Source organism: Rhinopithecus bieti, unplaced genomic scaffold, assembly GCF_001698545.2.
Source record: "Rhinopithecus bieti isolate Rb0 unplaced genomic scaffold, ASM169854v2 scaffold_32760, whole genome shotgun sequence".
NCBI classification, from domain to species: domain Eukaryota; kingdom Metazoa; phylum Chordata; class Mammalia; order Primates; family Cercopithecidae; genus Rhinopithecus; species Rhinopithecus bieti.
Window position 1 is genome coordinate 661,274 of NW_016813956.1, and position 22,767 is coordinate 684,040.

General features: G+C 45.1%; 1 protein-coding gene across 3 annotated transcripts; it reads left to right on the forward strand.

Moving 5' to 3' along the window:
• The first annotated feature begins 255 nt into the window (after nucleotides 1–255).
• BTN2A1 (butyrophilin subfamily 2 member A1) lies at nucleotides 256–10,982 on the forward strand. 3 transcript variants are annotated; one of them, XM_017849179.1, is made up of 8 exons: nucleotides 256–492; nucleotides 956–1,070; nucleotides 1,827–2,174; nucleotides 5,583–5,864; nucleotides 7,526–7,747; nucleotides 8,292–8,312; nucleotides 8,408–8,434; nucleotides 10,281–10,982. In XM_017849179.1, the coding sequence occupies exons 2-8, from the start codon at nucleotides 971–973 to the stop codon at nucleotides 10,880–10,882; spliced, it is 1,602 nt and encodes a 533-aa protein (XP_017704668.1). In that variant the 5' UTR covers nucleotides 256–492; nucleotides 956–970; the 3' UTR covers nucleotides 10,883–10,982. The 3 variants fall into 3 exon arrangements, with proteins under 3 accessions (XP_017704668.1, XP_017704670.1, XP_017704669.1); XM_017849181.1 differs by having other exon boundaries at nucleotides 10,062–10,375; XM_017849180.1 differs by lacking the exon at nucleotides 956–1,070 and having other exon boundaries at nucleotides 263–492.
• Nucleotides 10,983–22,767: the final 11,785 nt, after the last annotated feature.

The window sequence follows — 22,767 nt, forward strand, 5'->3', positions numbered from 1 at the left end:
TGGAGAGTGAGTTGGGGGAGAGATAGAGAAAAAGAGAGTGACAGAGAGAGAGAGAGAGAGAGAGAGAGAGAGAGAGAGAGAGACAGACAGAGAGTCTTGCTTTCGAACAAAGAAAAGGAAATAAAAAGGCCCGATAATCTCGAAAGGTTATTTGCTGCTTGAAATTTTTGATTCCGTGTATTCTACCTAGTAACTGCTGAGAAATAAGGCTCAACAGCATTGGCTGGTTCACTCACACCCGGCCAATCCTGGACTCTAAACTCTTTAGGGAAATCTTGAGGCTGTGGAAGCCCAGTGGTCCAGATCTCGGTTCCTGCATCTCCAGACATGGCGACCTAGGGGAAGGGGAAGAACAATTTTTTCTCCTCTTTTGGGACGGTTTGTGTCAGGTAGTGCCTGTGCCCCTGGGCAGCTTGGAGAGAAGAGGGGCGACTGGAAAATCGTCATTTGAGAACCAGAGGAGAAAAGAAAACGCAACGTTAATTCTAGAAGGTATGAAAGGGAAGGAAGGCGCTACAGCTCCGGGGTGGGCACAGTAGGTGTGGGAAGTAGAATCTGCTGTGGACACGAGACGGGATTCTGGGAGAGGGGAAGGCCACCGGTGGGGGGTCGCGGCCTCGCCTGGCTTTACCTCAGGCTGCCCGGCCTGGGTCTCGGGGAGGGGGAAGTGAAGGGAGGAGGGTGTGATAGAATCCAGCGACAACTGAAGAAACCGGGCTCTGGCCAGAGAAGTGAGCCGAGAAGGGCGAAAAAGGGCCCATTTATCTTTGCATTGATGGCTTACTTCATGGAATGTTTAAGGAATCCCTCTCTCGGGAGATACCTGAGCCTTCGGATGCAGGAGACTCCATGAAGTTGGGGCACTGATGAGACCTACTTGAGTAACGGGAGAGGTTGGGCCCGACCAGCACTGAGGTGCCAAGACTCCTAGGCTGATTCTGCTCTGTAACCCTAGGCCTCCCGTCCCTGCATGCCCTGGGTGCTCATGGAACCAGCTGCTGCCCTGCACTTCTCCCTGCCAGCCTCCCTCATCCTCCTCCTCCTTCTCCGACTGTGTGCACTGGTCTCAGGTAGCGATGTGTCCCACTTGCTGCTGTCACCTATCAGAAAGGAACATCAACCCTGTAGTCTGCAAAGGGAAAGAAAGAAAGGATTGTGGAGTTGCTGACTTATCCTTTCATTCTGATCATGTTCACTGAATTTATACCAGCACTGTCCAAAAGAAATACAGCGAGGCACAAAGGCCAAGTGCATGTACAGTTGAAAATTTTCAAAAAAGAATTAAATTTTACTTTTATTTTAAAAGTAAAAGAAACATGAAATAAATCTGTATACTATGTTGTGTTTCGTCCCAAATAATCAAATATGAATATTTAAATACTTAATACACCATATTACCAATAAGATAGTCAATATTTTGAAATTTTAAATCTTCACAATCCTGTGTATATTTTATACTTAGAGCTCATATCAGTTGGAAATAGCTAGTGGGTGGGTGCTCTATTGCACGGCTCAAGTTTACACTACACTCAGGCACAGCGCTAGATTGGGGAATGGAGGAAAAACCCCTCAAGGGCACAGGGTGGACAGAGGGTGCTCAGGGCGGGCTCCCCAGGGTTTCCTTCATGAATCAGAAGCACGTTTTATAGTTACTGCTCCCAGGGGTGCTGTTGACACCCACAACTACTGGTCCCCAGATTTCTCAGCCCAAAGAGACCATATGGCCATGGAAAAAATATGTTTGTCCCTGGAATATCTGCTTCCTTTCTTGCCTTAGAGATGTGATGGCTGGTGTCTTTGTCTGACTCTACCTCTTTGTTGAACAGCCCAGTTTATTGTGGTAGGGCCCACTGATCCCATCCTGACCACGGTTGGAGAAAACACTACGTTACGCTGCCATCTGTCACCCGAGAAAAATGCTGAGGACATGGAGGTGCGGTGGTTCCGGTCTCAGTTCTTCCCCGCAGTGTTTGTGTATAAGGGTGGGAGAGAGAGAACAGAGGAGCAGATGGAGGAGTACCGAGGAAGAACCACCTTTGTGAGCAAAGACATCAGCAGGGGCAGCGTGGCCCTGGTCATACACAACATCACAGCCCAGGAGAACGGCACCTACCGCTGTTACTTCCAAGAAGGCAGGTCCTACGATGAGGCCATCCTGCACCTCGTGGTGGCAGGTGCGTTGCTTCATTTTGCTTTGTTGCTTTGGCACAGTGTGACTCTGGGGAAAGTATGTCTCCTAACCTCAGGCCCATTGCAGACCAGCAAATTTTTGTCTGGAATCGCCTTTCCACAGGGAGATACCACAGGGAAACTCTTCCTGTGGAAACGGAATTCCAGGGAAAACTCCTTCCTCCTGCATAAGGGCTGCACGAGTGGGTTTGCCCTGCTAAGGCAATGGCTTCACTTCTTGAGAAGCACACACAGAATTCAGCTGAGGCTGTGAGCAGGGGAAAATGGTCAGTCTCGGAAGAGAAGTCTTATGCCTGTCTTAGCATTGAGCTGTGTATTTCTTTTGTTTTTTTTTTTTTCTTTTTTGAAACAGAGTCTTGCTCTATTGCACCCTTGCTGGCACGATCTCATCTCACTGCAACCTCTGCCTCCCAGGTTGCACTTCTGAGAGTGAGAGGAGACACTGTCAATAATTGTTCCAAGACAACTGGGATAAACAACGATTACCCAGAGAACTGCAACATATCAAATCTTATTTCTTGATAAATATTAACCTTGAATTCTTCTTTCCCAAAATGCTGATTGCAGAGAGATTGACTGATTGTAAATAGATGGTTTCGTTAAAGCAAGACAAAATACAGAAGCAAAATTATATATAGTTCCTGCTAACTCCATAGAGAAAGACTACAAAGTTCACTGGGAGGTAATAGGGAAGCCTTCAACATAAAAATGCATTCAAACTGAGATTTCTAGGAGTTTGTTAAAATGACATTAAGTGATTAGTTCAGTTTGGGGTTAGTGTATTATGCTTTAAAATGTATATTTGGGCTGGGCCCTGTAGCTCACACCTGTAATAAGAGCACTTTGGGAGGCAGAGGCAGGTGGATTTCCTGAGGCCAGGATTTCGAGACCAGCCTGGCCAACATGGTGCAACCCCATGTCTACTAAAAATACAAAGACATTAGCCAGGCTTTGTGGAGTGTGCCTGTAATCTCAACTTCTTGGGAGCCTGAGGCATGAGAATTGCTTGAACCCAGGAGGCAGAGGTTGCAGGGAGACGAGATCTTACCACATCACTCCAGCCTGGGCGACAGAGCAAGACTCTGTATCAAAAATTAAACAACAACAACAAACAGATATATTTGAGGACTGAAAAAGCCTTTTGGGTGCAGGATAATCTGTGGTGGCATTTCATTCCATCAGACCAGAGGATGTGAGGACTAAGGAATTGGGTCCTTCCCTGGGGGCCTCAAATCGTAACAGGTAGGAGACCCCATCTTTGCTACACACAAAGGCAACCTTGCATCTGATTAAAACAGAATATCATGGAGGGAGGGTTTCTTGACATTGCATCCTCACTGTGTTCATAACACCACTCCAGGGTTGACCAGTTATGGTTTCTGTGTGGCAGGAATCTGCCATTCTTTGCCTGTAAAACTGACACTGGCTTGGCCTTCCCTACTCTGAATTGGGTTGCGTAGGACTTTTTGTTGGTTTGTTTACTGTATTCTCTTTGTTAGGTTGGTTGGTGGCTGATTTTGCCCTTAGATCTATTTTGTCATGCTTCCTATATTGAACCTCATGGAATGTTTTGAAGAACTTTGTTTTCCAATTTGCTGAGTTATTTTAATTCTTATTCTACTGAGCCTTTAAATGTACAAGTAGTTTTTTCTCTTGATAAAAATTAAAGTGATCCTGGGCCCGGTGCAGGGACTCATGCCTGGAACCCTAGCACTTTGGGAGGCCAAGGCGGGTGGGTCACCTGAGGTCAGGAGCTCGAGACCAGCCTGGCCAACATGGTGAAACCTCTTCTCTACTAAAACTACAAAAATTATCCAGCCGTGCTGGCACATGTCTGTAGTCCCAGCTACTTGGGAGGCTGAGGCTAGAGAATCACTTGAACTCCAGTGGCCTAGGTTGCAGTGAGCCAGGGTCCTACCATTTCACTGTAGCCTGGGCTACAGAGCAAGACTTTGTCTAAAAAAAAAATTAAAGTAAGCCTGGGCAACATGGCAAAAATCCAGTCTCTACAAAAAGATACCAAAAAAATAGCTGGGCATAGTGATACATACCTTTAGTCTCAGCTACTTGGGAGGCTGAGGTGGGAGGATCACCTGAGCCTCAGAAGTTGAGGATGCAGTGAGCTATGATCATGCCTCTGCACTGCAGCCGAGGTGATAGAGTCAGACCGTGTCAAAAAAAATTTTTTTATTATTAAATTGAGCCAACACACCAGACTTAAGTTATTGGTTTCATTTCTTGTCTTTGGTAAAATTCTTTGGCAGACTTTACAAAAGAATTACTCAGAAGAAGTTTAGATGGTCACACATGGCTGAAAGGTCTCCCAGGACCACACTTTTGCAGCTCTTTCATACCCAGTCTTCACTCTTATGGAAGATTCATTTAAAGATGGATTGTAGTTAGGGTGAGTCTAGTTTCTTAGAATTTTTGGTGATGATCTCTGATATTGAAAAGGTAGTATGGTTATCTTAGTCCCTGAATCATCCAGATCTTTGTAATAAGTTGATGTTCTCAAAGTACTATAAGAAAACCACCCAGCCTGGGCAACATGTTAGCCAAGAATGGTGGAACATGCCTGTAATCCTAGCTACTTGGGAGACTGAAGCGGGAGGATCTCTTGAGCCCAGGAGTACAAGGCACAGCGAGCTATGATTTTGCCACTGTGCTCCAACCTGGACAACAGAGCTCAAACCCTGTCTCTAAAAAAGAAAAGCAATACTGCCTAATGGATGGAGCCTCTGGGAGGTAAACAGTGTGAATTAGGATTAGAGTTGGCTTTGTGGGCTAGATCTGTCAAGTCTCCTAAAAACCATCACCTCCTATGGGTGGTAGAGAGCGGTGGTTATGTGAAGTTCTGAACTAGACAGAAGGGTCAGTGTCTTTGGATCAAAAGGTTTCTTAGGATTCTGCCCGCCTGGCAGACTTTTGTCCTTCTCGTTATTATTCTAGAGCTTCTGGAAGCTAAGGTCTACTGAGAAGTCGTCCCAGAAGCAGAAAGTGAAATCCAAAACCTGCCTGTTTGAAGTTGGAGTCGACACACCCACCTTGAAGTGAGAAAATTAGTCTGGCAGGATAAATTGAACAAGCATTTATAGCAGACAGATAGATGTTTGGTGCTGTGATGGGGTCTGTACATGGACCACAAAGAAAAGGGTACAATAGGATCCTTTCCTCTTAGAGAGCTCACAGTTTATGTGGCCCATTGGTCTCCTGGTGTTCTCTAACATCAATGTTCTTTCTTCCTTATCCTCCTCCTTTTTTTCCTCCTTCCTATTTCTTGCTTCCTACCTCTTTTTCACCTTTACTTTCTAGATTCGCAGAAGAGATGCAATAGGCACAGAAGAGATGCAAAAGGCACTGACTTTTGTCTGAACTCTGGTATCTCTCCACAGGACTGGGCTCTAAGCCCCTCATTGAAATGAGGGGCCACGAGGACGGAGGCATCCGGCTGGAGTGCATATCTAGAGGGTGGTACCCAAAGCCCCTCACAGTGTGGAGGGACCCCTACGGTAGGGTTGTGCCTGCCCTGAAGGAGGTCTTCACCCCTGACGCAGATGGCCTCTTCATGGTCACCACAGCTGCGATCATCAGAGATAAGTCGATGAGGAACATGTCCTGCTCTATCAATGACACCCTGCTCGGTCAGAAGAAAGAAAGTGTCATTTTTATTCCAGGTTAGTTCTCTACCCTCTGAGACTCGTCGGGTGCATGGGGATCCTCAGCACACAGATGGAACCCAGAGTAGGGATGGGGGCAGCAGTGTGGGTGGAATGGTCCTGGGCCCTGAGGACCAGGAGTCTGCAGCTGAGCTGAGGCCTCTCTGCTTCTCAAAAGGAGAATCAAAGAGTCCCAAAACTCAGGAGTAGGAGCCTCTTCTCTGAGGCTGAACCTGGTTTGTTGTTGTTGCTGTTGTTGTATTTCCCCCTGATAAGGTCCTCACGCTGCGGCAACTTTTTTTTTTTTTTTGAAGACCAGTCCTCACTCTGTCACACAGGCTAGTGTGCAGTGGCACAGTCTTGGCTCACTGCAACCTCTGCCTCCCGGGTTCAAGAATTCTCATACCTCAGCCTCCTGAAGGCTAGGAGTATAGGCACGCGCCACCACACCTGACTAATTTTTGTATTTTTAGTAGAGATGGGGATTTCGCCTTGTTGACCAGGCTGGTCTCGAACTCCTGACCTCAAGTGATCCACCCTCCTCAGCCTTCCAAAGTGCTGGGATTACAGGCGTGAGCCACCATACCCGGCCAGCAATTTTTAGACATTGAAAACAACCATAACACATGGAGGGTTTGTGGATAAGTGACTCTCTACACTTGGTGTTCCTGTATGCTGCAGCCATCCCTTCCTGCGCAGGGGATTTTCCACAGGACAGAGCTGCAGAAATTCCCTATTGACACACACTCATAATTCATTCAACAGATGGTCAAGAAGCATATCATATGTTTAAGACACTGTTCTAGAAACCAAGGGTAAATCATTAAACAAATTACATCAAGAACTCTTCCCTCAAAAAGTGATTAAATAATTAGTTGACCATATATTCTATCAGGCGGTGATGAACATCTATAGGAAACATTAAGCAAGGAAGGAATAAAGAGGCAGTGTGAGACATTGCAATTCTTAACAGAATGGTCAGGGAAGACTTCGCTGTAGAGTTGGAAATTGAGCCATCCCGTCTGATGGCAAGGAATCATCAGATGCTTAAGGACTGAGCAACCAGCTACAGGAAAAGCATATGCAAAGGACCTGGGAAAGGAGCATCCCTGGCAGTTTCCAGGACCCCCAGAAGGCGATGCTGGTGTGGCAGAAATGGAGTGAGTGCAGGAAGTGAGAGGAGATGAATTCACAGAGACAATGAAAACACATTCTACATGGCATCATAAGCCACAAACAGTCTTTGGTTTTTAGGACGAGTGACGTGGAAAGCACTGGAAGGTTTTGAGCTAAGAATTAACATTGTCACACTTGGGCTGGTCTGTTGAGAGTAGACTACAGAAGGTAAGGGCAGAATAAGAAGGAGGGCACTGCAGTATTCCAGGCGTGAGTGATGGTAGCTTGAGGCAGGATTGTGGCTGTGCTGACTCAGCATGGCGGGTTAGCTTTATTCACCCTGACCCTTCCCATGGTGACTGGTATGCTACCTCTGGGCCTTGAGGCCTAGCCACTGAGGTGTCAGCCAGGTCTGAGCCAGCATCACTTTCTCCATCTGAGTTTTCTGAGGGAGAAAGCAACAGAGCAGGTGGCTGAGGAGCCCTTCAGCTGTGCTCCTAAGGGCACTCTTACCCCAGATGTTCTGTTTCAAACTAAGTGGACATTTATGGCTGCCTTTTCAGAATCCTTTATGCCCAGCGTGTCTCCCTGTGTGGTGGCCCTGCCTATCATTGTGGTTTTTCTGATGATAATCATTGCCGTATGCATCTACTGGATCAACAGACTCCAAAAGGAAAAAAAGATTCTGTCAGGGGAAAAGGAGTTTGAACTGGAAACAAGAGAAACTGCTGTAAAGGAACTGGAGAAGGAACGTGTGCAAAAAGAGAAAGAACTTCAAGTAAAAGGTAAAAAAGGCTGAGTATGGTGGCTAATGGCTTGAATCCCAGCATTGTAGGAGGCTGAGGCAGGCAGATCACTTGAGCCCTGGATTTTGAGACCAGCCTGGGCAATAAAGTGAGACCCCATTTAATTCAAAAAAAAAAAAAAGGTAGAAGAGTAGGAGGACAGTTCAGCACCATAGAAAAGACACAACTCTCCCAGGTACCAGCATATGGAAGAGAGAGGAAATGCACAGCAGCAGCAAGGACTTGGAACTCTGATGTCCTTGGAATGAATCTCTCAGAGCTTTTGTTCTTTCACTCTGCCCACCTTGCATCCATTCATCTGGCTACATGAAGTACTAAATGGTTGAGCAAAAGCAAGTATAACAATGTACCGGCACTACCCAGCCACCTGATCACATATCATTTCTGGTTTCTGACAGTGCCCTAGGCATGAGGCAAGGGAGATGTTGCTGTTCATAGAAAGGACGGTTCCTGCATTGTTTACTATAAACCCAACTTCTTTTCGTTCTTCTGTCGAAGACATGATTTTCTGTTTGTTTTTCAGAGCAACTTCAAGAAGAATTGCGTAAGTTTAGCCTTTCCTGAACTACTCCATATACAATTTGAGTTCTGCTTAGTTAGCAACATCTCATGACATTCGCCTCTGTCTGTCCCTTGCAGGATGGAGAAGAACAGTCTTACATGCTGGTGAGTGCCTCTGATGTTCCCTTAGATCTCAAATTTCTCCCACTAGCCAGCTAACAGGACTCCTTAGAGGAGATGAGCAAGGGGACCAGGGCTAGGCAGGGACAGCAGGGAGCTGGGGTCAGTTCATCAACAGTGTCCCAGCAATGATGCCTCATGGCTCTTCTGTCAGGGAATCCCGGCAGCTCTCAATCCACCCTATGGTTTACATCCCAGGATCCTTTCTCTTTTGGAATAATTTAATGCGTGATTACCAGAGGTGTCCGATATATAGTAGCCTTCCTAAGAGTTACATTTCAGGAGTTGTTGCTCTTTGATCCTGGATAAATTTGAAAATAGACAATGCTGTCCTAGCAGCTTATATCCTGGGGATGGTGTAGACTGTGCTAAGTTGAAGACCCATGTGGGGAAGAGGCCATGAGGGTCCCTAGTAAGCCTGACCTAAGGGTGTACCAATACGTGGCCAGAAATGCCTTTCTGCTCCTAAGAGAACACTGATACTTCGTGTACAGACTGCCGGGGGAGGGGGTTCGGGTGAGTGGAAGAGCACAGAACCCAATTGCCCACTCCCAGTGAGCACTTTTCATCTTGTGATTCATCCCCTCTGCCTGTAAGCACCACAGAATCCAGGCTTTACCAGATACTATGGCACATGGACCTTTCCTCTTTAGGTGAATTTCAGAATTGCCACTGTCAGTGTGGAACAAAATAGCAAATTGTCACAGCCAGACTTATTAACTTGGGGAATGGAGGAAATCATTTTAACACAATAGAAAGGTAGACTGAATAAGATTAAATACAGATGGGAGAGGCCTGCAGAATGCCCAGTGTCCGGAGCATTTCTTATACCTACGGAAGTGATACCTGAAGACATCAGACCCACACTGTTGAAGCAAAACTGGATGGGAATAGTTCCTCCCCACATTGGCCTACAGACCCCTCAGGCAGCAGGTTTTCTTTTGGGGACATTTATTCTCCTTTATTTTTTGAAGGGTGCCCTTGTCAGTCATTTAAGTCAGTTGTGATCTGGTAAAAGGAACACATAGGACCAATGAAGAGACCCTTTACCCTCCGGGATAGTGTGAAGGGAAACATTCACCTTACCTGATCCACTGGGGAGAGGAGGAGCAGGACATAAAGCCTCTGTGCTGGTTTGAGCCAAGCTGGAAAGTTTCTAACTAAAGAAAATCCAGAGATCATAGGTCTTTGTTTTGGGTTTTTTTGTTTGTTTGTTTGTTTTTCTTTTGAGATGGTGTCTCGCTCTGTCACCCAGGTTGGAGTGCCAAGGCACAATCTGGACTCACTGCAACCTCTGCCTCCTGGGTTCAAGCAATTCTCGTGCCTCAGCCTCCTGAGTAGCTGGGATTACAGGCGTGCACCACCATGCCTGGCTAATTTTTGTATTTTTAGTAGAGATGGGGTTTCACCATGTTGTCCAGGCTGGTCCTGAACTGACATCAGGTGATCCACCTGCCTCGGCCTCCCAAAGTTCTGGGATTACAGGCGTGAGTCACCGTGCCCAGCCAGAGATCCTATGTCTTGAATAGAAAAGGGAACACATCTTAGAATGCTGAGAGAAAGTAAGAATGATTAATTTTGCCTCATTTGCTAAACTGTCTGGATTTCTTAGAGCTCCAATTCTTCTCAAACTGAGGGAACTGCTGGAGAGATAGAAGGGCAGCTTCAGTAATTCTCAGTGTGTGAGCTGCCTAGGATCAGAGAGCCTTCATGGAAGTGGCCACTAGATGGGGATCCCCCACAGACATCTGAGACCTCTCTGGGAATAAGGAACCACACAATCCCCAGGGTTTGTGAGACCCCAGGCCTAAACTTGAGACTTCCTCTGCAGTCGATGTGGTCCTGGATCCAGACACCGCTCATCCTGATCTCTTGCTGTCAGAGGACCGGAGAAGTGTGAAAAGGTGCCCCCTCAGGCACCTAGGGGAGAGCGTGCCTGACAACCCAGAGAGATTCGACAGTGAGCCTTGTGTCCTGGGCCGGGAGAGCTTTGCTTCAGGGAAACATTACTGGGAGGTGGAGGTGGAAAACGTAATTGAGTGGACTGTGGGGGTCTGCAGAGACAGTGTTGAGAGGAAAGGGGAGGTCCTGCTGCTTCCTCAGAATGGCTTCTGGACCTTGGACATGCATAAAGGGCAATACCGGGCCCTGTCCTCCCCTAAGAGGATTCTCCCTTTGAAGGAGTCCCTTTGCCGTGTGGGCGTCTTCCTGGACTATGAAGCTGGAGATGTCTCCTTCTACAATATGAGGGACAGATCGCACATCTACACATGTCCCCGTTCAGCCTTTTCCGTGCCTATGAGGCCCTTCTTCAGGATAGGGTCTGATGACAGCCCCATCTTCATCTGTCCCGCACTCATAGGAGCCAGTGGGGTCACAGTGCCTGAAGAGGGCCTGACACTTCTCAGAGTGGGGACCAATCAGAGCCTGTAGAATCAATTCCCTGGTCTCACAGCCATGCAGATAAGCCCTGGTCATCTCAGCAGCCACTGCACAATGTTGTTGGTGGAAGACACGCCCTCCTCCCCTCTGGTCACGTCCCCAGTGGAAGACACGCCCTTCTCCCCTCTGGTCACGTAAGAGAACAGCTTCTAGCTGCCTCTTTCACACCCACTCCAGCCCTCAGCCCCAGTTTTCTCCTCCTCACTAGGCTGTGGCTTTAGTAGTTCCTTTGGTTGTAACTATGGGACGGGATCCAGGCATAGGGAACTAGTTGTTTCATAGCTCCCAGCCAAGAAAAAAGTGTGAGAAGTTGATGGGCAGCAAACCTGCTGTTTAACATCAGGGTGACCACATTGAGTCCAGTATGCCAGTTGGCACCAGATGATATGGACTTGGAATGAGGCCAACAGGGTTCATCAGGATGTAAGAGGAGAGAGGAATCCACAGGACCACCAGAGAGGAGAGGGAACCAGATCTGCAGGTCAGAGATAGAGGAAGTGGAACCAGAGAGCTGGGAGGGATCAAGGTTGTAAGGGTGGCTAAGTCCCACCATAACATCTAAGGGAACCTAGGAAATGATGGCTCATTTCCACCCAACCCCAGGATTTCCACAGCACACAGCCACAGGCCTGGACCTGGGACAAAGATGAATGAAGAACATGGATGCATGTGGATGTGGTTTGGCTCAGGTGTCTCTGCAGTTGGCAAGTAGTCACTACTCAGTCCCTGAGTGTGGTTGAAGTTTGAGGTCCTGGCTGAGCCGAGGATTAATGGACCAGGTCTACCTCAGCATTCAGGTTCAATGGGGACACCAGTGGCTTCAAACTTCCTGGTCTCATGATGTCTTTAGACACCTTACAAATGATGGAGGATTCCAAAGAGTTTTTGTTTATTTGAGTTAATATTTGTTGATATTTAAGGCATTAGAGAATGAAACTAAGAAATGTTGTAATTTATTACCTTTACAACAGTTATTTATATTATATACATTTACAACATTTATTAATTTATATTAAAGTAGCATGAATAAGCACACTATAGGTTAATATATGTAGAATGTTTGTGAAAAAATAAGTATGGTATCCAAAGCAAAATAAATTTTATTGAGAAGTGTGGCATTGATTAACTTTTTCCAAATCTAATATGTGGCTTAAAAGAATATGACTGGATTCTCATATCTGCCTTTATACTCACTCTGTTGAGATATCATAGACTATATAGGCTCAAAAAAACTTTATCCTAGTGACAGAATGAGATTAAAAACCACAAACTGTGTTTTATTATTAATATGAAAATAAGATTATTAACCTTGCAGGCCCCTTAAAACAGTTTTGGCCAACTAAGTGAGACCTTGTCTCTACCAAAAACAAACAAACAAAAAATTAGGTGTGGTAGCGCACACCTGTAGTCCTTGCTTCAGGAGACTAAAATGGAGGATTGCTTGAGCCAGGAGTTGGAGTTTGCAGTGAGCTGTGATCCTGCCATTGCACTCCAGCCTCAGCAACAGAGGGAGACTCTGTCTCAAAAAAAAACAAAAAACGTGTCAGGCACAGTGGCTCACGCCTGTAATCCCAGCACTTTGGGAAGCCGAGGCGGGTAGATCACCTGAGGTCAGGAGTTCAAGACCAGCCTGGTCAACATGGCAAAACCCCGTCTCACTAAAAATACAAAAATTAGCCAGGCGTGGTGGTGGTCGCCTATAATCCCAGCTACTTGGGAGGCTGAGACAGAATCCTCGAACCCCAGTGGGGTGGAGGTTGCAGTGAGCCAAGATTGCGCTACTTCACTCCAGCCTGGGTGAAAGAGTGAAACTCACATCTCAAACAAAGGTGGGGGGACAAAAACGTATGTCAGAGACCCCTCACCCCACCCCAGGAATCCTCAAACCATATTTGAGAGTTGGGATAGAGGATTTGGGAAATAAATCAATGTGATGGTTAATTTTAGGTGTCAACTTGACTGGGTTAAGGAATACCTAGACAACTGATGGAGCATTATTTCTGGACGTATCTCTGAGGGTGTTTCTAGGGGAGACTGGTATGCGAGTCAGTGGACTGAGTGGAAAAGATCTGCCATCAATATCTTTGGGCACCTTCCAATCAGCTGTGGGCCCAACAGAGCAAAAGGCAGAGGAAAGGTGATCTCTCTCTCTCTCTCTCTCTCTCTCTCTCTGGAACACTCTTCTCTTGCTCTTCAATATCACAACTCCAGAGTCTCCAGCCTCTGGTCTTTGAGACTTACACCAGTGGCCCTGAGGTGGCAGAGTGAGAATCTGTCAAAAAAGAAAAGAGGGTAGGAAGGAAGGTAGGAGGGAGGGAGGGAGGGAGGAAGGAAGAAAAGTAACTGGAAAGATGGAGTTGTGAATTTCTGAGACGGGGAAATGGAGAGACAAGGAGCAAGATGGGGGTGGTGCAGAACCAAAGGTTCAGTTGTGGATACATTAAGGTTGAGGAGCCTATTAGAGATGCACATGGAGATGCAGAGTAGTCCATTGAATAACCAAGAGTCCAGGTGAGACCTCAAGCCTGGAGATAGAAATTCCATACTCAACTTTCCTGTATGTTTGAAGAGTTTCATGATAAACTGTAGTGGGTAGAGGGAAGAATTGCATTTTGTTACTAATAACAGAGTCCTGAATACCATTGGCTTTGACAAAATGAGGACCGCTTTTTGTGTCAATAAATATGGATGGTGGCCATCAAGGGCTGATCTGAGAGCTTGAAATGTCATACATGCCCCAGCTTAGTTCTGTCTTTATTTTCTTCTGTCTTAGCATGTGGCTTGCATCTTCAGTGTTGCCTCATGGTCACAAAAGGGCTGCCCAGCTCCAAAGTCCATATTCTACATAAGAGGAAGTAGAACATAGGGGTAGTGTAAGGGTCTACCAGCTGTTTTAGCCTCCCCTTAGATAATCTCTCTGATAAACAAAACGTCCACCCTCAAGTAATTGGCTCAAACCTAGTCCCTTGGCCTCCCATCTACAAATGAGATGGACACCTTGCAATAAGAAAATGGGATCTTATTACTGAGAAAAGTGGATCTGGTATTGAGCAAGCAGCCAGCCAACTCTACCAAGAGCCTCAATTCAAACTGTTGTAATATCATTTTCTATCAGTCAAGATTTCAGCTAAGTCCTAGGGGTTTTAATTACTTTAAGTGTCTGTTTTATGTCATAAACAAATGATAGGCCTTTATATTTTATTTGTGACCCAACTAAAGTTGCAAGTGCTAGTGATGTAGGATTTTTCTTCTTTATCACTTTGCAAGCAGGGGACCTCTGGCCAGCAACACCCCACCCAAACCTTGCTTGATTACACTGGCATGCCCCAGCTCACCTGTGTTATAGCGTGTACCCACGTTCGGCAGTTCCTGAGCTCTTGTGCCATACCCAAGAAGAATGAGGATGCACTAGACATTGAAGGGTGAGGAGGGATGAGAAGAATTTTATCAAGCGACTGAATAGCACTCAGCAGAGAGGGGATGCTGGCACCCCTACCCGAAGGCGGGAAAGTTCCCCCTGTGTGGCTGGGTCCAGACCTGTTTTATGGACTCATAATGGGAAGTGTGTGCTGATTGGTTTGTGAGTATGCAAAAAAGGTTAAAGTGAAGACACCACTCAAAGGTGGCCACAACGGTGTAAAAAACCAATTAGGAAAGGGTGGGTATATGGAAAGTAGTTGAAGGGTGGGGACCAATCAGAGGAAAGTGCACCAAACATGAAGACAAGTTCTCAACAAGTTCTCAATCTGGGCTGAGGATTTACCTTGTAGTTTGGCTTTCAGGCTTTAAACTGTCTTCAGCTGGGAGGTGGGGTTTCACCAGGGACCCATTGCTACCTGCCTTTGCATCTGACTGCCTCCTGTCTGCTATCACTAGGTCCCAAGGTTTGTAGCAAGGACCCCTTACAAAGACATCCCCCACAGTCTACCCAAAGGTTAACCTCAGAACGTATTTCATTGTCAGAGTGAGAAACAAATACACGTGAAAATGCAGTATGGCACAAATAAGGAGCAAGAGGTGAAGAAAGGCTCAGTCACACCCATTTTGTGAAAAATATAAAATATGCAGTTACTGACAGCACTAACTCTGGATACCAGAAAATTCTATAATTCAGTAATGGATCTGAGACCTGAATTTTGGAGGTACTAAAATAGATGTAATAGATCTAGTTTTCATTCTGTTCATACTTTCATTTTTGGCTCTGTGATAAAAGATGATAATATAAAAAAAAAAAAAAGGATGATAATATCCTCTATGTAACAATTACATGCAAGGGGATGTCTGCAAACTGCCACAGTATCATTCTTAAAATCATTTCATGTTTCCACTCAGTTCTCCTGATATTTCTGTTACGATATAAAAGACAGCTGAATGTGAAGAAGCACTGATTTTACACATAACACACACATTAATGATTCAAATAGGTAAACACAGAGAGCTGCACACACTTTGAGAGGTAGGGCTGAAATTTTTCATCAATGTGTACAATTCAATATAGTTTCAGTTTTCATTCTAACCTTCCCCAGTGGCTTCTGCCCAGCAACTGATGAGAAATGGTAACTCTGAGCCAATCAAAACACAAATTCCTACAAAGAGGATTATCTTACTGTTTCTCAGATCGAGTGTACAGCACATGCTTTCTTTTCCTTTATTCTGGATCAGAGAATCTTAACTAAAGCAGAAATAATTGTGTTAAATTAAACTAAATTTGGTATGAGATATACCTACATTTAGCCTGAGGGATGGCGCCTTACTTGAGCCCTTAAATAATGAACTGCAACCTAACTTAGTATGTAAACTAACTGAAAGCTTAAGGCACAGGAGTATACTTTTGTAACAAATAGCTGAGTCTCAGCCAATCCTAGTAGCCGAACTTCAGTCGGCTCCAGTCAACCCTGCAGCCAGTGATCAGACTATGTTCAAATAAGGCCAACTCTGAGTTGTAACCAATTAAGCTGTTTCTGTATGTCACTTCCCTTGTGGAATGGAGCTCACTGAACCTCTCTGATGGCTTCCTGATCATTCTGATGGTTTGCAAATTGTTCTTTGTTCAAATTAAACTGCTAAATTTAATTTGTCTAAAGTTTTTATTAACAACAGAGAACTATTGATTACCTTTTTTCTGTGGGCTATGATTTTCAGATAGGAATATTAAGGAGTAAGTGGGGAAAATTGCTTAGAGCCAGGGCTACAAGGCCTGGAAGAAGAGGGACTAAAAAGCTGAGAGGGGAACTGGCACAGAGAAAGGGGTGAGGATGGAGAGGGTAGAATGCATAGGGTAAGGAACTGAAGAGGCTGAGATTTGGCTGAAGAGGGACAACCTGAATGGAGAAACCTTCCAACTGCATGTTCTTAGGAACTAATTATGATCAGAAAGGAGCAAAGACTCTTTTTTTTTTTTTTCGTCAGACAGAGTCTCACTGTCGCCCAGGCTGGAGTGCAGTGGCACAATCTCGGCTCACTTCAATGTCCACCTCCTCAGCCAAGCAATTATCTTGCCTCTACCTCCGGAGTAGCTGGGATTACAGGCATACGCCACCACACCTGGCTAATTTGCTGTATTTTTAATAGAGACGGGGTTTCACCATGTTGGCCAGGCTGGTCCTGAACTCCTGACCTCAAGTGATCCGCCCACCTTGGCCTCCCAAAGTGCTGTGATTACAGGTATGAGCCACTGCCCCCAGCCAGGAGAGGAAAAGACTCCTAAAATATCTCCTGGTTATGTTTAGGAATGTATTCCAAAAGGTTCTAAAAAGAGATGTGCCTTAAAGATTCATATGTATATTGTAAATTTTCAACTCCCCCAACATCCCCCCAACAGCCTGTCAGCGCCCTGCCCAGGTAACCAAGTACATCAGTGCAACAGGGCCAGTTGCTGCCTTCTTTCCCTTGCCTAACTGTGACTTCCCATCTTTTGATCTTTCTTCCTCTAGTTCACTTCCTTTGTCACTAACTCTGCCACCCACACCCACTTGCCTTAATCACCTTAACAGTAAATGCTTGAATTATTATAAACAAAAGGAGTCTGTCTTTTTAGTGCATGGGTCCCCAAGTATGTATATATGAATATGCAACGAACTCCATGATACTAAGCTTCACTTAAGGATTTCTCCTACAAGGACTCAGTTGTCATATTTGGGGCATTTTGTTTTCGTTTTGTGAATGTTTAACCAAACTAATGGAGAAACTGTTGGTACAATGAGCTCGAAAAATGTACAGGATCAGCGGGGCGTAGTGGCTCACGCCTGTAATTTCAGCACTTTGAGAGGCTGAGGTGGGAGGATCACTTGAGCCCAAAAGTTCTAGACCAGCCTGGGAAACATAGTGAGACTTCATCTCTGAAAAATCCTACAGCAGTGCTCTGTTTCTTAGAAGCAAAATAGTCCTGTAACCACTAACACTCACCAATGGTCAGACTTTTTGTTTCTGTCTTTCTCTCCAGTTGAAGTGACTCTCGACCCAAACACAGCCCACCCTCACCTCTTTCTTTATTAGGATTCAAATCTGTTTGACTGGAAGATTCATGTCAGAAACTGCCTGAAAAACAAGAGAGATGTGACTCCTGGCCCTGTGTGCTAGGCCTGGAAGCCTTCACCTCAGAGAGACATTACTAGGAGGTGGAGGTGGGAGATAGGATATAATGGTTGGCTGGAGTCTGTAGGAAGAATGTGATGAAGAAAATTCTCCTTGCTCCTAAGAATGGAATCTGGGCTGTGGAGTCATCTGTAAATGGGTACTGGGCCCTCTCTCCACTCAGGACCCTTCTGTTCTTGTCAGAGCCCAGCTCCCAGGTTGAGATTTTCCTGGACTGTGAAGCAGGAGGCATCTCCTTCTACAATATGAATGACAGAACCCCTTATCTATGCTTTCCCCAAAGGCTCTTTCTCTGGCCCCCTTCTGCCTTTATTCTTCTTGTGGTCATGTGATAAAAAGCCCCTGACCACCCACCCAATTGTTGATGGACTTTCAGGAGGTCAGTCTTGTGAAGCCTGGGGCCTAAGGAGATTGTGTTATCCAGAATTCAGAAAATTCTGCCTCCAGAAATACAAATATGCTCTTTTCTAAACAAGTGACAACACAACGTAGCCACGGGCTCCCTTAAGCAGCCACCTCATGTCAACTGATAGTCTTTGCTCTGTAACCTCTCTGCTCCGAAGTCCATTTCCTCTCTTGAGGCTTCAGCTGTTACTGTCAGACCCTCAGTTACTTCTGATGAGCAGGGATTAGGCTTGAGAAAATGGAGATACATCTAGATTGGCATATTATGGGGGACTTCTTAATGTGCTTTTATTGCTGCTGTATCTCTGAAAACAGGTTTTGGCAGTTTGGAAATAAGTCTGAGGACATATAAAGGATTGAGACTGAGTGACTTAGGAGTGTGAGAGGAATATCTTGGTGTTGAGAACAGGGTTGATGTGGAGGAGTATTCTCTGTGTTATGCACGTAAAAAGAAAAAAAGGAAAAAAAAAAAATCATTACGGGGAAAGGAAGCATTCCAAACTGAAGTCCAAGAAAGGTACACAGAGGAAACACAGAAACAGTTGTGTTAGCAGAAGATGACATGAAACCCAGCTGACAGTGAAATTAGGAAGTCACCTTGGAATTTCAAGAACTTGCATTCTCAAGTTTTTGGTTCTATGTCCAACAGAGCAGCAAAATCCAGGACTTCTTTTGAGTCTCCATATCTGACTAACAGAAAGACAAGGGGTTGGGAGATGCAGGGATGAGAAGGAGCTCAGGAGTAACAGTGTTGAAGAGATTCTGAGCAAAACTCCACAGTGATCTGTGTAATTTATATCCAACCCTGATCCCTCCATCTTCTGCCTGTCCAACCCTTGCTCAGATCTCAATCTAACTTCACTTCATTGTATCCAAGAAGTTCTCTGGTCTTCTCTTCCCCTGTGAATTTAGCAACCCTCCATTTTAGAGGCATTTTCAGGAATTTTTTGCAATGCATCATCACTATGAGAGCTCAGTTTCCTGCGCCCTAGGCCAATTTAGCCTAACATCCCTGTGCTACACCACTCCGACAGACATGCTATCAAATTAGTCACCATCTTTCACACAACCCATCCCCAACCCACCCTTCACATATACAAAACCTCTTCTACCTACAGATTGTGTTTCTGTAATAGGAATTAGCTCATGTGCTTTTTGTTAATCCTGGAGTTATGACAGCATTATAATGTCAGTGTTCCTTTTACTCATACTCAATTTTCTCCCAAATTAATGTTTTATGCCATTGAGGAAGAGTTATTTGAGTACAAAATACACCAATAGCTGAGCTCAGCAAACCTCAGAGAAATGCGCTAGCATATCTAATGCCTTTTAGCCCCATGGTTTTCCTTTTGGCTTAAAAGAAACACAAGACCATAGCTTTGTAGATCACATTTTGTACAAAGATGACAACTTCTCCACCTTTAGCCTGTTGTCACAATGTTACTCAGCCCTTACTCCTGTTGATGTCCTAGAGCCAGCCAGCTTGCATCAGTTTAGGAGAGCTGATTGTTAAATTTTCAGGAAAGTAGTGAGCAAAAATCACTCATAGTAGGAGTATTTACACCACAGAAATTGCCAAACAATACAAAACAAGGCATTTCTTCCTGCATACGATTTATTAGCCCACCACTGCTTTGTTCCCAAATTTGGCAAACTCATCTTTTTGGTATACTTTTTTTTTTTGAGATGGAGTTTTGCTCTTGTTGCCCAGGCTAGAGTGCAATGGCGTGATCTCGACTCACCACAATCTCCGCCTCCTGGGTTCAAGCGATTCTTCTGCCTCAGCCTCCCGAGTAACTAGGATTGCAGGTGTGCGCCACCATGCCTAGCTAATTTTGTATTTTTAGTAGAGATGGGGTTTCCACATGTTGGTCAGGCTGGTCTCGAACTCCCAACCTCAAGTGATCTGCCCGCCTCAGCCTCCCAAAGTGCTGGGATTACAGGTGTGAGCCACCACACCCGGCCAGTATACTTTCTATTAAGCTACATTCACCTACCTTCAGGTAAAGCCCTACATTTACTATTAAACACCTTTAGTTATTGGGAGTTTGGATAACTGTGCTAAAATTATTACTATCATTAATGTTTTTATTAGTGTTCTTTTTTTCTCTTTTTAAGGGTTTTTATGGACAATTTGGTGGGCATTAGGGAATGGGTGCTGCCTGATTGGTTGGCTTTATTAGTGTTTTGAAAACAAACCTGCATGGGTTTAGTTGTCTAAGCCCAACTCTATTTTTTTATAAGCCCCGGTGTTTTTGGTGCATGATTTTGAAGAATTCAAAGTGTTTGGTGGTTTTTTTTTCCAGGAAAATAAAATAATATATTGGGTTATTGTGGAAACACATACTTTATTTTCTCTAAAATCCCACAAATGCTTGGATAAATGCTTGGTTCCAGAATTTCAAGCATCTTTTTTTTTTTTTTTTTTCTTTTTAGAGGGGAAGTTGAGGCCAAGAAAAGTGAAAGTATTTAGTTAAAAACACATAGTAAGTGACTGAGCTCTAAGTAAACCAGTCTCCCAGCTATTCATGCAGTAAAATGACTGAACTACAAATGGGAATAAGAACAGATTAAACTAATCTGGAGCCAGAGTTGTCAGAAAGTTCTCTAGGGAAATCCACGAGAATGTCCCCTTTGGTTCAAGGAATTCTTATGCAGAGGAAGAGAAATAATGTGATTTCTCTCACATGAACTCAGGGGCCAACTTTGGATAGAACTGCAAGCTGGCCGGGAGCGGTGGCTCAAGCCTGTAATCCCAGCACTTTGGGAGGCCGAGACGGGCGGATCACGAGGTCAGGAGATCGAGACCATCCTGCCTAACACGGTGAAACCCCGTCTCTACTAAAAAAAAAAATACAAAAAACTAGCCGGGCGAGGTGGCGGGCGCCTGTAGTCCCAGCTACTTGGGAGGCTGAGGCAGGAGAATGGGGTGAACCCGGGGAGGCGGAGCTTGCAGTGAGCTGAGATCCGGCCACTGCACTCCAGCCCGAGCGACAGAGTGAGACTCCGTCTCAAAAAAAAAAAAAAAAAAAAAAAAAAAGAACTGCAAGCTGTACCTGAGAAACAGAGAAATACTCCTTCCTCCTTCGTTTTATACTATTTCCAGCACCAAAACCTTTTCTTCTCTCTGCCTGTCCCCTTCCACACAAACTGTGCAGCTCCATTCTCATTTCCCCACTGAGGTGGATGCTGTGGAAGCACTGCCCTGATCACTCCATGTTGGACTGAGACACACAATCAACCAGCTGCAGAGAGTGTTGGTGGCTCAGGGCCCTCAGCTGACTCCATACCATGGAATTGTTAAAGAGCCAAAGAGAGCCCTGTTGCCCAATGTTATTCCACCTCTCAGTGAGTGGACCACATCCAATGACTGGACAACGTAGGTGTAAAGGGGCTGGACTCCTTGCACAAGGTGCACAGCTCTGAAGGGTCACCCCAGTTCCAGAGTTCATTGTGAGACTGCATTATATTTCAACTTCTTCTGTCTATCCTCTTTCCTTAACTTCCCCAGTGTATTGATGCTGAGGAGCTCCCCAATGAACGTCCTATAGTCTATTTCTCTGGAACCACCTAAGATAGGGATTCTCAAAAGTGTGGTCTGACCCTAAGATCCTCTCAGGGGATCCATGAAGTGAAGACTCTTTTTTTTTTTTTTTTTTTTTTGAGACAGAGTCTCACTCTGTTGCCCAGGCTGGAGTGCAGTGGCATGATCTTAGCTCACTGTAACCTCTGCCTCCTGGGTTCAAGCTATTCTCCTGTCTCAGCTTCCCAAGTAGCTGGAATTACAGGTGTACACCACCACTCTAGCTAATTTTTGTATTTTTAGTAGAGATGGAGTTTCACCACATGGGTCAGGCTGGTCTCAAACTCCTGACCTCAGGTGATCCACTCACCTCTCCCTCCCAAAGTGGTGAGATTACAGGTGTGAGCCACTGCACCTGGCCAAGACAATTTTTATAATGATACTTAAATGTTATTTGTGGCTGAGTACGGTGGCTCATGCCTGTAATCCCAACACTTTGGGAGACCGAGGTGGGCAGATCACTTGATACTAGAAGTTCGAGACCAGCGTGGGCACATGGTGAAACCCCCATCTCTACAAAAAATACATAAAATTAGCTGGGTGTGGTGGTGAGTGCCTGTAGTCCCAGCTACTCAGGAGGCTGATGTGGGAGGATCTCCTGAGCCTCGGAAGTCAAGAATGCAGTGAGCCGTGATCACGCCTCTAGACTCCAGCTTGGGTGACAGAGTGAGAACTCTTTTTCAAAAAAAAAAAAGAAGCAGGAGGATCACTTGAGCCCAGGAATTCAAGATCAGCCTGGGCAAGATAGTGAGACCCCCCATCTCTATTTTTAAAAATAAATAATTTTTTAAAAGTTATTTGCCTCTTTTACTCACATACTCCCACATGTATGCATTGGAGTTTTCCAGATGTTAAAGACATGATGACATCATCCCTCTGACACCTATTGGAATGTATGTCACAATGTGTATTATTGTGTTTAAAATGCTGTGTTTTAAGGGCCGGGCATGGTGTCTCATGCCTGTAATCCCAGCACTTAGGGAGACTGAGGCATGTCGATCACTTGAGCCCAGGAGTCTGAGACCTGGCCAACATGGTGAAACCCTGTCTCTATGAAAAATACAAAAATTAGCCAGACATGGTGGTGCATGCCTGTAATCCTAGCTACTAGGAAACGGAGACAGGAGAATCACTTGAATTTGGGAGGCAGAGGTTGCAGTGAGCCGAGATTGTACCACTACACTCCAGCCTGGGCAACAGAGCGAGACTCTGTCTCATTTAAAAAAAAAAAAAAAAAAAAAAAAAAAAAAAAAAAAAAAAAAAAAAAAAAAAAAAGAAAAAAAAAAAGAGGAAG